The 13,428-nt window shown below is 40.7% G+C and overlaps 1 protein-coding gene across 4 annotated transcripts in view; it reads left to right on the top strand.

Annotated features, from left to right (window-relative positions):
• The window catches only part of OPA1 (OPA1 mitochondrial dynamin like GTPase), a 91,227-nt gene that overhangs the window by 45,521 nt on the left and 32,278 nt on the right, over positions 1 to 13,428 (top strand). For all 4 annotated transcript variants that reach the window (XM_004712285.2, XM_004712290.2, XM_004712286.3 and 1 more), the window contains 5 exons: positions 831 to 996; positions 2,764 to 2,916; positions 6,555 to 6,663; positions 7,122 to 7,201; positions 11,255 to 11,395. In XM_004712285.2, the coding sequence (XP_004712342.1) occupies positions 831 to 996; positions 2,764 to 2,916; positions 6,555 to 6,663; positions 7,122 to 7,201; positions 11,255 to 11,395 (649 nt within the window). The remainder of the gene's footprint in view (positions 1 to 830; positions 997 to 2,763; positions 2,917 to 6,554; positions 6,664 to 7,121; positions 7,202 to 11,254; positions 11,396 to 13,428) is intronic.

The raw sequence follows: 13,428 nt of genomic DNA, 5'->3' as shown, positions 1-13,428 counted from the left end.
TACTCATTGTTATTAGTTTCCCATTTTCCCCTACCCTCCCCTAACCATTGATCTAGTTAATGTCTTAATAGATTTACCTATCCTGGATTTCATATACAAGAAACCATACCAAAAAAGTAAAACAGGAAAATTTCAATAGAAAATATCATATTAAAAACTAAGAACAATAACAAAGTACAGCAGAGAAAAACTTCAGTCTGCAGTAATCCCCTTTCCAATGCACGGTCCATGGTAACAAGGGTGCTCAACGGCCTTGGTCTATGGTCAGAAGGAGTTCATCCATGTTAGAGCCTAACTCCATGGTGTGCCTTTTCTTTGCTTTTAAGTAAAGCGGAAGTAAACATTTACCTATTTCATCTCCTCTCCCTATCCAGAAAATGAATCTCATCTGTCCTCTGTCAATTAACCAAATCTTGACATTAAAAAACTTGTGACTATAGTTATATGTATTTTAAGCCAGTTCTTTGGTGTTGTGTGGGTCTGTTATATAAATGATTGCATTTCGTAAAATTCTAGAAAATGAAAATTCATCTGTAGCAAATAAAAGCAGTCCCAGAGGTCACAACGGTTAGATAACTGTTCTTTATCTTCATTGTGTATGCTCAAAGGGGCCCCAGAAAGTTTGTGGAAAAATCCTTTGATCTTTTCATTCCATTTTTCCATGAACTTTTTCTATGTATGTGAGACCTCAACAGTGATACTCCTTAAATATATACTGTTTATTCTAAGTTAAGTATTGTCAGCAAAATTAGGTTCTTTTTTAAAAGTTAACATTATAATTCACTTCAATGTTCTTAAACTTAGGTATTTTTGTTTTCTTTAAATTTTAGGGAGGAAATCCTTCAGCAGTCCCTGTGGGAAAGAGTATCAACTCATGTGATTGAAAACATCTATCTTCCTGCCGCACAGACTATGAATTCAGGGACGTTTAATACTACAGTGGATATCAAGCTTAAACAATGGACTGATAAACAACTCCCTAATAGAGCAGTAGAGGTTAGGATGTAATTTAATTCCCTTGGTAAGAAGCATGTGTGAAGGGACGAGGAGCTGTGGGTTTTAGGTTGATCACTTCACAGCCATGAACTTTATTTTTAGCCCGTGTACTCCACTGTTTTAAATGGTAGGAATTGCCACAGGGCTAAAAGTATTGATTCTTTTTCCAAAGATAGCATTTTTTTAAAGCCAGCAAAATATTTTGAATTACTCTGGATGGAAATTCTGTAAGAAAACATGTTTAATGCAGGGAAAAAAGTTGTATTGATGGATTTTCTAGACTGCTTTTATATATTTTATAAGCTCTCGCCATAAGTTTAGACTAAGGAAGTCCATTAATTGGAGAAGCCATTTTTGTTATCCACGCATGTCTGCTCTCCAGGATCCTTGGGGTAGTGAACTTTTCTGGTCTCTTTCCTCTTGTGAAATTGGGGTGGTTCTTTCTCCACCTTGTAGGGTAGCTCTGAGGATTACATAGTGAATGCGTGGAAAGACTTAGTCTGTGGCACATAGTAAGTGCCAGTTGCTGATAGCTTCATTGCCATATCTGAGCTAGTCAGCCATACACATTGTTCTCAAGAGTGATTTTCCTCAGTCAATGTTTTATGGTTTGTGTGTGTGAAGGTACAAAATTGAAATGGATGTTAAAACTAACTTTGCTTTTCACTGCCTATCCCAGAAACAGTTTCAGTTTCCAGTGAATTGCTTGTGGTTTCATCCCTTTCCTCTCCAGCTCTAGGGCTCCGTTTCCTCTAGCTTCCCATACTGAGAACACTTAACTCCTCTCTTCCAAAGTTGCATGTCGCTGAACCCTGGTCAGTTCTCAGCACATTTACCTGTGAAAGAGTAGAAGTGCTGCTGCCACCACGTGACTGGCGGCCCTCACTACTGGCTTTCCCTCACATCCGGGGCCCTGTCTCGTAATAGGGTATTCTTCTGTTCTAAAGTTCAAGCAGTGGAAGTGGTCATTGAATGGGCATAGAATCGTCTTATGCTGATGTCCATCCTTAGGCCTAGGAGTAGTTGACGGAACATCATTGCCCAGGTGACAGGAACAGAGATTTTTAAGACCAGTGCCATCGCTAACTGGGTATTCTTCGATGTACCTCTTTTTCTTTCAGGCTACCTTTACCTGTCACATGAGGAAGGCTAAACATAAAACCTACTTACGTAAAAGTAGTGTTTGTTCTTAATTACTTTTGACACTCTGCCGCCTTTCGTTTCCTTGAGGAGACTGTTCAGCGTTACCTAAAGTACACTCCTGAATAATCCTCTGCTCTATTAGAAAGTGCTAGTGCCACACCGAAGATCAAACCATTGACTATGGCGTTTTAGACTCCAGTGGGGAAGAAGCAGGAAAACCCCAGTGAATACTGGGTGAAACAAGTCCAGTGGCAGACTGATGTGCTACCCTTATCTGGTGGGGGACTCATGGAGGAAGGGGGGGTACGGTGTGGGCGCAATGTCCCAGGAAGGCTAGAAATGCAGATTTTATAGCAAGCCTCCTAACGTTTCAGTGCCAGCTCACTGATTTGTGAAAGTGGTGAACTCTATGCAGAGCACATCAGGAGGGCAAATCTCTCGCCCAACAGCCAGCTGCCACTGGGCAAGTTTATGCTCGCTGCCCTTTTTTATGTTGGTTTATGTATGTTTTCTGATAAATTGATCTCTTTTATTTAACTTGAATTCATGTTTCTGTTTGTATTATGTTTTAACTAAACGCATATAGTCTAAGTGGCTTTCTTTTCCTCTTTTAAATAATCTTAGGTTGCTTGGGAGACGTTGCAAGATGAATTTTCCCGCTTCATGACAGAACCTAAAGGGAAAGAGCATGATGACATCTTTGATAAGCTGAAGGAAGCTGTTAAGGAGGAAAGCATTAAACGCCACAAATGGAATGACTTTGCAGAAGACAGCTTGGTGAGTCATGTGCACATTAGAAAATCGACCTCAGATTTTTGTATAGCTTTTCAAACTAATACGCTTTTGGAGGGGACTTTTTTTCTTTTATTATAACTACTTAAAATTTTTTTAAATCATTTTATCGGGAGCTCATACAACTCTTACCACAATCTGTGCATCCATCCATTGTGTCAAGCACATTGTACATTTGTTGCCATCATCATTCACAAGACATTTGCTTTCTTCTTGAGCCCTTGGTATCAGCTCCTCACTTTTTCCCCTCCCTCCCCGCTCGCCCCTCCCTTGATAATTTATAAATTATTATTATTTTGTCATGTCTTACACTGTCTGATGTCTCTCTTCACCCACTTTTCTGTTGTTCATACCCCGGGGAGGGGGTTATATGTAGATCCTTGTGATCAGTTCCCCGTTTCTACCCCACCTTGCGTCCACCCTCCTGGTATCGCCACTCTCACCAGTGGTCCTGAGGGGTTCATCTGTCCTGGATTCCTTGTCTTTCCAGCTCTGATGTGTACCAGTGTGCATGCTCTGGTCTAGCTGGATTTGTAAAGTAGAATCAGGATCATGATAGCAGGGGCCGGGGTGGGGTGGGGGAGAGAAGCATTAAAGAACTAGAGGAGAATTATATGTTTCATCATTGCTACACTGCACCCAAACTGGCTCGTCTCTTCCCCACGACCCTTCTGTAAGGGGATGTCCAGTTGCCTATGGATGGACTTTGGGTCCTCACTCCGTACTCCTCCTCATTTTCAAAATAATTTTATTGGCATGTAATTCACTTATCATACAGTTTAGTGGTTCAGTCATGTTAAGAAGACATGTACAGTCGTCACCACAATCATTCTCAGAACAGTATCTTATACTTGTTGTTAGCTCTCATTTCTCCCCAGCTTCCCCTGCCATGCCCCTAAGTAATTTTTTATCCACTTACTATCTCTATAGACTCATCTATCCTGTATTTCATACACAAAAATTCATAGAAAACAAATAGGAAGCAAAGAATGCCACCAACAATGACCAAACAAAAGAGAAAAAGCTAAATCAAAAAGAAAGAAAATATTAAAAACAGACAACTTTAAAATGGGTCAGAAAGGAGATAAAATGATAAGATAACACATTTTAACCTAACCACAGCTGCCTTAATCAACTTTATAATGCTCTTAATCTGACGGCCAGGCTATTCACACCCCTGGGCTGTGGTCAGAGGGATTCACTGGAATCTAGGCTTAACCCATGGCGGCCCTGCAGATTGATTTTGGGTTCTCACTGTCCTCGATAGCCTTCTGAAAACTGGGTTCAATTCGATTCTGCTCAGAATCACATGATAGTTTCTATTTAAAATGACTAGGGAAATAAATAAATATACAGAGGGGCTTCAAAGAGTGCACAGGGAAAAAAATCCATTATCTTTTAATTCCATTTTTCTGTGAACTTTTTGAAGCCATCTCATATGATCTTTAATCTGCCCTTTAACACATTTTTCTCAGCCTTTCTAAGCTTCTGCCATTTGTGTCTTGGCTGTCATCTCAGAAAAGAACTTGAACTTCGTAGTAGCAGGCTTCCATCAGCGTGGGCCTAAGCTACATTTCACTCTCTGATGCAGCGAAAAGAAGGCTATGCATTGACTTTCAGTAGTTCTGAATCATAAAATATTGGAATCGTTAAAATCATAATGCTGCCTACTATATATTAAATGTTTATAGTGTGCCAGGACTCTGCTGAGTATTCTGTAGGCATTATTTTATTGAGTTTTTACAGTAGTCCTACTTTCATTAAAAGGATCCCTGGTGGCGTAGTGGGCTACGTATTGGCTGCCAAACTCAAGTTCAGCAGTTCCAAACCACCAGCTGCTCTGTGAGAGAAAGACAAGGCTTTCTACTACTCCTGTAAAGAGTTGCAGTTTTGGAAACCCACAGGGGCAGTTCTACCCTGTCCTCTGAGTTAGAATGGACTCAGTGGCACTGAGCATTGTCAGCTTTGGAAATCCTTTGGGACATTTCTGTTCTGTTTCGTAGGGTTGCTGTCACTTGTAGTTGGTGGGCGACACACATCAATAACAGCCTTGCCAATCACTGAGTTGGAATTTAAATCTGGCTCTGTCTGATTATAATGTTTTGGCCTCTGACCGTTATCCCCGACCTTTGTTCTATAGAACGTACTGCTATAACCTTTAGGAAACACCTGTTCTGCTCAGTGAGGAGAGGCCCTGTTCAGTGACAGGCTTGAGTTGTTGTCTAGGGACTTTCTATGGGCTGTTAAAATTAAAATTTGGAAGAAATGCCTGAATTATTTGAAAACCACACTCATTCTTGCCAATTACTTTATAAGATAGACTTTTGAAAGTCTGGTGCCACTTTTAAAGTTAGAAAACCCAATATTAGCTTTAATAAATAATATTTACAATTGCTTAGATCTTGTAAGTTTCTGCCTTTTTACGTTTATCGTTGTTGTTAACAGTGAAATGTGACTATTAACTTTTTCCTCTTCTCTTTTTTAAAAATTATAACACTTAAGTTATGTAGCCCAAACAGAAGATGATGATGATCTAACTTAATAACTCCTGAATGCGAGGGCTCTGGCTAATGAACTTTATGTTATTAATATCTCATAGATCTCTCTCTGGACTGTCTTAAAGATAGCTAATTTATGGTGGGCTGAGACGCTCTGTTGTTTAATTAGAAAGATGACAAATAAGGCGACCAAAAAAAAAAAGTGACCTGCATGTTTATGGGAAAAACATACTTGTTTGTTTGTTTTTTAAGTCATTTTATTGGGGCCTCTTACAGCTCTTCCTTACATCGATTATATCAAGCATATTTGTACATATGTTGCCATCATCATTTCCAAAACATTTTCTACTTGAGCCCTTAGTATAAGCTCCTCTTTGTCCCTCCCTCCCCAATCCTCCACCTTCATGAATCCTTGATCAATTACCGTATATACTCGAGTATAAGCTGACCTGAATATCAGCCAAGGAACCTAATTTTACCACAAAAACTCCATTTTAAATGTGCTGGAAAACTCGGTTTATACACGAGTATTTAGGTATATACTGTTATTATTATTTCATATCTTACATTGTCCGATGTCTCCCTTCACCCACATTTCTGTTATTGGTCCCCTTCGGAGGGGGGCTATATATCCAACCTTGTGATGGGTTCCCCCTTCCCCACTCCCTGACCATCTTCCTCCCCTCATGATATTGCTGCTCCCACTACTGTTCCTGAAGGGTTTATCTGCCCTGAATTCCATGTGCCAAGAGCTGTTATCTGTGCCAATGTGTGTACTCCAGTAGCCAGATTTGTAAGGTAGAACTGGATCGTGGTGGGGGGTGGGGGGAAGCATTCAGAAACTACAGGAATGATGTGTGATTTATCGGTGCTATACTACACCTTGGTTGAATCATCCCTTCCTTACAACCCTTGTGTGTGGGGATATCCAATTGTCTACAGATGGATTTGGGGTCTGTGCTCCAACCCCCTACGTTCGCATTGATACAGAAAAACATACTTTTATGTTGGTTTAGAAATATCTATTGCTTTGGATACTGACTACTCATGAGCTATTGATTTGAATAAGAGTATTAAAATGGTAAGCGGTCAATCAAGTTCGTCTTTTCCTTCCTCGTCCTTCAGAGAGTTATTCAGCACAATGCTTTGGAAGACCGGTCTATCTCAGACAAACAGCAGTGGGATGCGGCCATTTACTTCATGGAGGAGGCTCTTCAGGCTCGCCTCAAGGATAGTATGTAGTGGCGCGGGGTGGTGCACTCCGAGTATTCGCAGCGACAAAGGAGTCCTCTAACTTTGTGAACCTTCGCAAAATACAGTGACCATTCCTTTCTAGGTCTTTATCTATAACACTGTAGTTGAATATGATTTGTGGGTTTTTCAGTCAACTGCTTAGAATTAACTAGAAATGTGCAATAAATTGGATTTGTGTACTGATAGTCTAAAATGACGTAACGGAGACTATTTTAATGTGTTTGCTTACTGTATATATAGGAATTTAATAAGCAATTATGCGTTTTTTTGATTCTAGGTATATATAGTAAGTTCTTATGTCATACTTTTCTTATTTGAACGAGTTTGTATTGATAAAGCACTTTGAAGAAGTTAAAGAAAAATGATCATTATTAATTAGAAGCTATATACTTGATAACTGATAAAATTCTTAATGAATTGATTTTTTTCCCCCTATAGCTGAAAGTGCAATTGAGAACATGATAGGTCCGGACTGGAAAAAAAGGTGGTTATACTGGAAGAATCGGACCCAAGAACAGGTAAAAATAAACAATTCTCTGGTCTCGTGATGATATCATTTGTCATAATTCATTGGGGCATAAAAATACATACTGTATATACTCATGTATAAGCTATTTTCCAGCACATTTTTAATACAGTTTTTGTGGTAACAGGTGCCACAGCTGATAATTCAGGTTGGCTTATACTCCAGTATATATGGTAATGTTTGTGTGACACCCGGCCTATCTTAAGATTTTCTAATGGCTTATATCAACCTTTTAAAAATACAACTGGTCTTTAAAATAAACTGGAAACCTCTGTAAAAGAATTTTTCCTTAAGTAGAGTGGCTGTGTGGTGGGGAGAGTGAAAGGGGAGGTGAAACAGGCCATTTTGCGGTTGATTCCTTTGTCCACTTTAACTTCCTATTTCAGATAATCCAAGAATCAAAAAGTATATAAATATTAAATAACCGAATAAAACATTGACGAGCTCTGCTGCTTGGTCAGTGATCAGGAACTCCCAGCCACTCCTTGGGAGAAAGAAACGAGATTGTCTGCCTGTCAGGATTTCGAGCTTCGGCAACCCACAGAGGCAGGCTGCTCTTCCTGTAGCATCGCTCTTGGTCAGACACACACAGTGACCGTGATGAGAAAACCAGTTCAAAACCTTTTCTTGCTCCTTTATATTTCATCTAAAATGTTTGTGGGTAGTTTATTCAGATTAGTCTCTTACATGGTTTACATTTGTGTTCACAGAACAAATCTAAAAATTCAAGCGGGAATTTGAATTATAGTATCAATTCACTTAAGAAGAACAAAAGCATAAAGACAGGTATAAATAAATTTAAGAATGAATAAATAGAGGGAAAATGAAAATAATTAAGGTTCCCGCCTCCATCCCAAGCACCAGTCCTTTGATTCCCGCCAGGTTCTATGGCTTCTTTTCCGTCTCACAGTGGGGTCCTGTGAATCCCTAAAAGACCCAAGCTAGAACGCAGAACTTGAGGTAAATGAATGAAGAAGCAAATGGAGACTGAGCACTCCCATTGCACTCTTTTCTCTCTCTCTCCTGTTGGGTTCCTTGAATGCAATAAATGAGAGAAAGGGGACTACGGAAGGGAGGAAAACGGAGGCTGGAGTTGAACAGAATGAGACATATTAAATGACTTACCTTTATTCTTGTACTTTCTGTTTTTAGTTTCATTTCAGGTAGTGAAATTATACAGTGAATGCTCTACCTTTTTTCCCCCAGTTCCACACGTCTCTTCTTTGATAAGTTCCCTCTTAGTTGTGACTCTCCACCCGCCTCTTAGAAATAGTGAAGGGGGCGGACTTCCTTTTCTTTTCTCCCTGCCACGGGCCATGTGAAAGGGAGCCCCTGAGCCCCTGAGGAAGCGGACAGTCCGTGACTGGGCCGTGTGTGTGCTCAGGGGACATCACTGATCTCTGTTTTCCAGATGGGTTGCAAGCAGTTTTGTCAGAAAATACTTTCTAGGACATCCACTAGCGGTTTCTACCTTTGAGACAGGGAGAGACATGGATTGGGAAAAGCTGGTGTACGGCAGATAAACTCCAGAGGAAGATGGCGTCGGGCCTTGAAGTCTCAGGGAGATTAGACTTAGAGACTGTCCAAAACTATCGGCTGTGGCCGAACCTGCCTCAGCCAGCAGCTTTGTGGTGAACATGCTTTAGCCACACACGCTCAGAGGGAAACATTTCCTCGTGGTAAGAGAACTTGGAACTTGGACCCATTAGGAATCCCCCACCCCCCAGAAATAGAGGATTTCAGTCTAGGGTTAAGGCAATAGATCTGTGGGCAGGAAAGACATTTGGAATTTTGTTGGATAAGCACCTTCTCCCCAAGAAGTGTCAAGGCAGGATTCGTAAGACCCAGGCTGAGCGCGAACAGAAGCAGTGATTTGGAATGCAGAGGGTGCATTTCAGAATCTCCTGCGGGAGCATCTGTGTTGTTTTTCCCTTCAAAATACTTCCTATCAGACTCCTTTAGTCAGCGTTGCCCTGTCTAACCCATCTCATCCTCCCGCTCCCGGAGGAAAGCTGTGTCCTAGACCTCATACCAGGAGGTTCCAGTGGCAAACGGGTTCTAGGACAGTTGGCAGTATCCCCAGGACTCACAATGCACATCTAGGGAATGCTGTGACCATTTTTGTCTCCTGACTTTTGTAGTTTGTCCTGTGTAAAAAATGGGAACTCCTGCTCTGAAAACTATTTCGTCTATTTGTTGGTTCTTTTTTCTCAAGGAAAATGCATCCTTTTGAAATAGGCTCACCTTGTTCAAGGCTCCAGTAATGGGCATCTTGGTCAGGATAGATGAGATTAGTTGGTACATGTCATTACCACAGGTGGTCCCTCACCTCACACTAGCTGTGCGGCTGTTAAATGAACTGAAAATTTTCTTTATGAAACAGTGTTTCTCTCAAGCAGGGGTGGGAACCTTTTCCTGCTAAGGGCCATTTGGGTATTTATAACATCCTTCAGAGCCCGTACTGTTCACACATTTCATTAACACATCCCTCATACAATGGCGGAACTGCTTCTTTGTGATAAGGAGCGTACTGTTAGCTGGTATTGACGGTTTCTCCAGCCTTATACAGCCCATGGGCCCGACATTTCCTACCCATGTTCTAACAGGCTGTATTTTCACCGAGTTCAGTATAGAAGCCAACTACTTGTATGTTAAGTGTGATGCTTGGGCAAATACTGCCCCATAATTTGATGTAGTCTGGGGTCAAGAGTATCAATGAATGTAAAGATAGTTCCTTTTACCATGCAATTTTAAAGGAAGGGTTGAATAATAAAGAGATTAAGACGGGAGTCTTCATTTTCATAATTTACAACTAGTGTTGCATATGCCACCCCCAACAAAGAGATGGACGTCAAGCTGAATGCTAGCTACTAGCCTCACAGCAGTGCTTGCTGAAGCAGGATTTTAACCCTTTCACGACCTGCCCATAAGACATACACCAACCGGCTACAATTTCCTCCTCTGGGGTTTATTGGACACCTGCTTTCCCACTGGCAGTGCATGCAGCTGTCAGGAAGGGTGGCCAGTAACTGAAGTGGGAGAACTGGGATGGGCCACAATTACTTTTTTACAGGGTATTGAATGAAAGTATACATGATGGGGAGATGTGCGTTTGCAAAACTTTTTAACTTGTAAGTATATTTCTGGGTGCCGGTGCCTTATTGTAGGAGCCCTGGTAGCTTAATTGTTGGGCTGCTAGCCACATGGTCAAAAGATGGAGCTGTCGCCCTCATAAAGATTTAAAGTCTCGCATCCCCTGTGGAGTATCTCTACTCTGCCCTATGGGACACTCAACTTGGCAGCAGTTGGTTTGGATTTAGGGGCACTATTTGGAATTTGCCTTTCTCTCAGTTTGTCCATGTTTGCACAGATGGGGCACCCTAAATTTCATGCACCTGCCAAGAGCTGTAGAAGGTGGTGTATATGTGTCATATAATTTTACCCCCAAAGTCCTGAATAACAAGTGTGCTCCACATAACATGTTTCAAAAAGTACATTTTATAACCAGGTTTCAGAAATTCTTAATTCAACTTGCCTTTCATTAATGGAAACACAGGAGGACATCAACAAAAAAATTCAAAGTGGAAAATAATTGGGTTGATGAAATGCTTTAAAGTCAAACTATGCATTTTAAATTTAGTTTCTATATCAGAAATAAGTGTGCGTTCTTATAGTCTTCCAGCGTTTGAGAGAAAGCATTTATGGAGCATTATGTCTTTTCATCCATCAGGGCACATTTTCCTAGACCTGGATCAGAGAAGTAACAAACGTGCATAAGAGATGTTAGTGCTGTCACTTCAGTAGTAAAACTTTGTAGTCAACGTGAAATATAACCAATTTTCTGTTTCTCCCCTAACCTAATAAGGCCAGGTTGCCATGCCTTCTGGAGCCATGGGCCTCTATTCATGAACCAGGTTACAGGGTTCTTTTCTGGTTTTCGTAACTAAGTGGATGTTGCTGGTTGTGCGGTAGTAATATAGCTATTGAAATTGGGATTCTGTATTTCTGAGTGTCATCTCAACATTCTCTTTTAAACATTCTGCAGTGTGTTCACAATGAAACCAAGAGTGAACTGGAGAAGATGTTGAAATGCAATGAAGAGCACCCGGCTTACCTTGCCAGTGATGAGATAACCACAGTCCGAAAGAACCTAGAGTCCCGAGGAGTGGAAGTAGACCCAAGTTTGGTAATAATATTTTTAAAACATATACCTGTTTGCGTACTCTTCGCTTCCAGTAAAATGCTACTGCATCTTATGTCTTCCTTAGATATTTTAGTGTTCTGTCTAACTTTGATCATGTTTACAAGGGGAAAAGATCCTGGAATTTTTCCACAAACACTCTGAAGCCTCTTATATATGAGGGGGTACCCCTCCTTCCGAACTCAGAATAATTGAACTGAGCAGAGCTCATAGTATGCATTCATAGTATGCATTTTTCCCACTCGGTGAGCATGGAGCAACTCACTCTTGAGTTAGTGCACCCAGTGACATCTCCTGGGAAGGTTCTCTCAGGTCACAGTGAATTTTTTTTATAAAAGGACTTTCACTCAAACCTCATCTTTTATGATGGTCGATTTAAGAGAACAGCATGTAGCCAAATTTTGTTTCCTGATCAGGATAAATGCCATAGAAACTGTTGTGATGTTGAGCACAGCTTACAAGGACAGTGCTAGGGGAAAAAACAACTCGTGTATGAGTGGCTTTCTTGGTTCAAAGAAGTGAAATGCCTATTGATGGCAAACCTTGTTCTGGATGTCCGTGAACTTCCTGAACGGACGAAAATGTCTACTCATAGTGCATGTGGAGCTAGTTCCACCAGGTCAGACTGTTAATCAAGCCTTCTATTTAGAGGTTCGCAAAAGATTGTCTAACAGTGTGGGACAAAAAAAGGCCTGATTTGTGGCAGACCAGGGACTGGTTTTGCTACCACAACAATACACCTGTCACACAACTATCTCAGTGTGCCAGATTTTGGCCCAAAAAAGCATGTCTTTCTTTCCCCATGCACCTTCATGAGGCTTATTTTTGTTTCTGTGAATGAAGAGGGACATGAAAGGACAGTGATTTGACATCATAGAAGAGGTGGGGAAAAAAACAAACGAGGGAGGTACTGTCAGCAATCCAAACAGATGAGTTTGAAAAAGTTTTCCAGAATGGAATTGCAGATTTGACGAATGTATTAAGTGTAATGGAGAGTACTTTCAAAATGATGTTTGTTTTGTAAAAACAATTTTAAATGCATAGCATTGAGGGGAAAAAAACATTTTGGGGGGAGGTACCCCCTCATATTTGCTGACAATAAAAACACAGCATGTGTAAGAAGTAGACATTTTCCTGTCTTGAGTTGATGGGTTTTTGTTTTTTTTTGCTTCTTCAGTCTAATGTTTTAAATTTGTAAGTAGAGAAACCACCGAGATTTACAGGCTGGAACCTGTCCAGCATTTATCCCAGCCAAAAGGTCAATGTCTTCTTCCACCCCCCACCCACCTTAGATCTCTGTACCACACCAAGCTGTGTCAGATGGAAAGAGAGAATTTCTGGTCCTGTGTCTTACAGTCAAATATTAACAAAGTCAGTTCGATGTAGGTTTAGAAAAAACACTGATAATTTTTTCATTAAATTGGATAAGGCCTTTGGATTCTTTGTCTCCGTTTCTTTATAATATGTATGAGTAGACAAAGTCTGAAAGTGTGATTTTTTTTTTTACTTTCGTGAGGCTTATTTGGGGCACAGAGAAACACAGTGTGCTTCCAGGCTTGCGTTGCCAGGCCCAGGTCCCTAACGAGTCAGGGTCTGTGTAAGGGATGGAAAGCTCATTGTAATGTTTGGTTCATTACTCGGTTACGTGAGTAACTGAAGCCCAGTTAGAAAAGTAAATATAGTGGGATAGCAAGTAGATGAGGAATTTCAAAACTAAAATGTATCAGCTACTTAAAGAGTGTCAGCTACGTATGTTTCTGCACGTGAGGAAAAAGTAAGCATGCTTACATTAAATTCCACCAGAGGGCAGAGAAAGAAAAGAAATACGGCGAAACTCAACGCCATTAAACCTCTTTTACCTTCAGCATTGTTTAGAAATTGAAAGTGAGATTATAAAATTAGTTATTAAATGGCATTTTAGTTGGATGTAGATTTCATTTTCTGTGTTCCCCTGACCCACGCTCACAGGAAGTTGCACACAGTTTGGTGCTTTAGCTCGTGGTGCCGACGCTTTGGCT

Source organism: Echinops telfairi, unplaced genomic scaffold (assembly GCF_000313985.2).
Source record: "Echinops telfairi isolate 266 unplaced genomic scaffold, ASM31398v2 ScPeMD7_17;HRSCAF=63, whole genome shotgun sequence".
NCBI lineage: Eukaryota > Metazoa > Chordata > Mammalia > Afrosoricida > Tenrecidae > Echinops > Echinops telfairi.
Note: the sequence above shows the minus strand (reverse complement) of the source record. Positions and strands in the feature narration are given on the sequence as shown.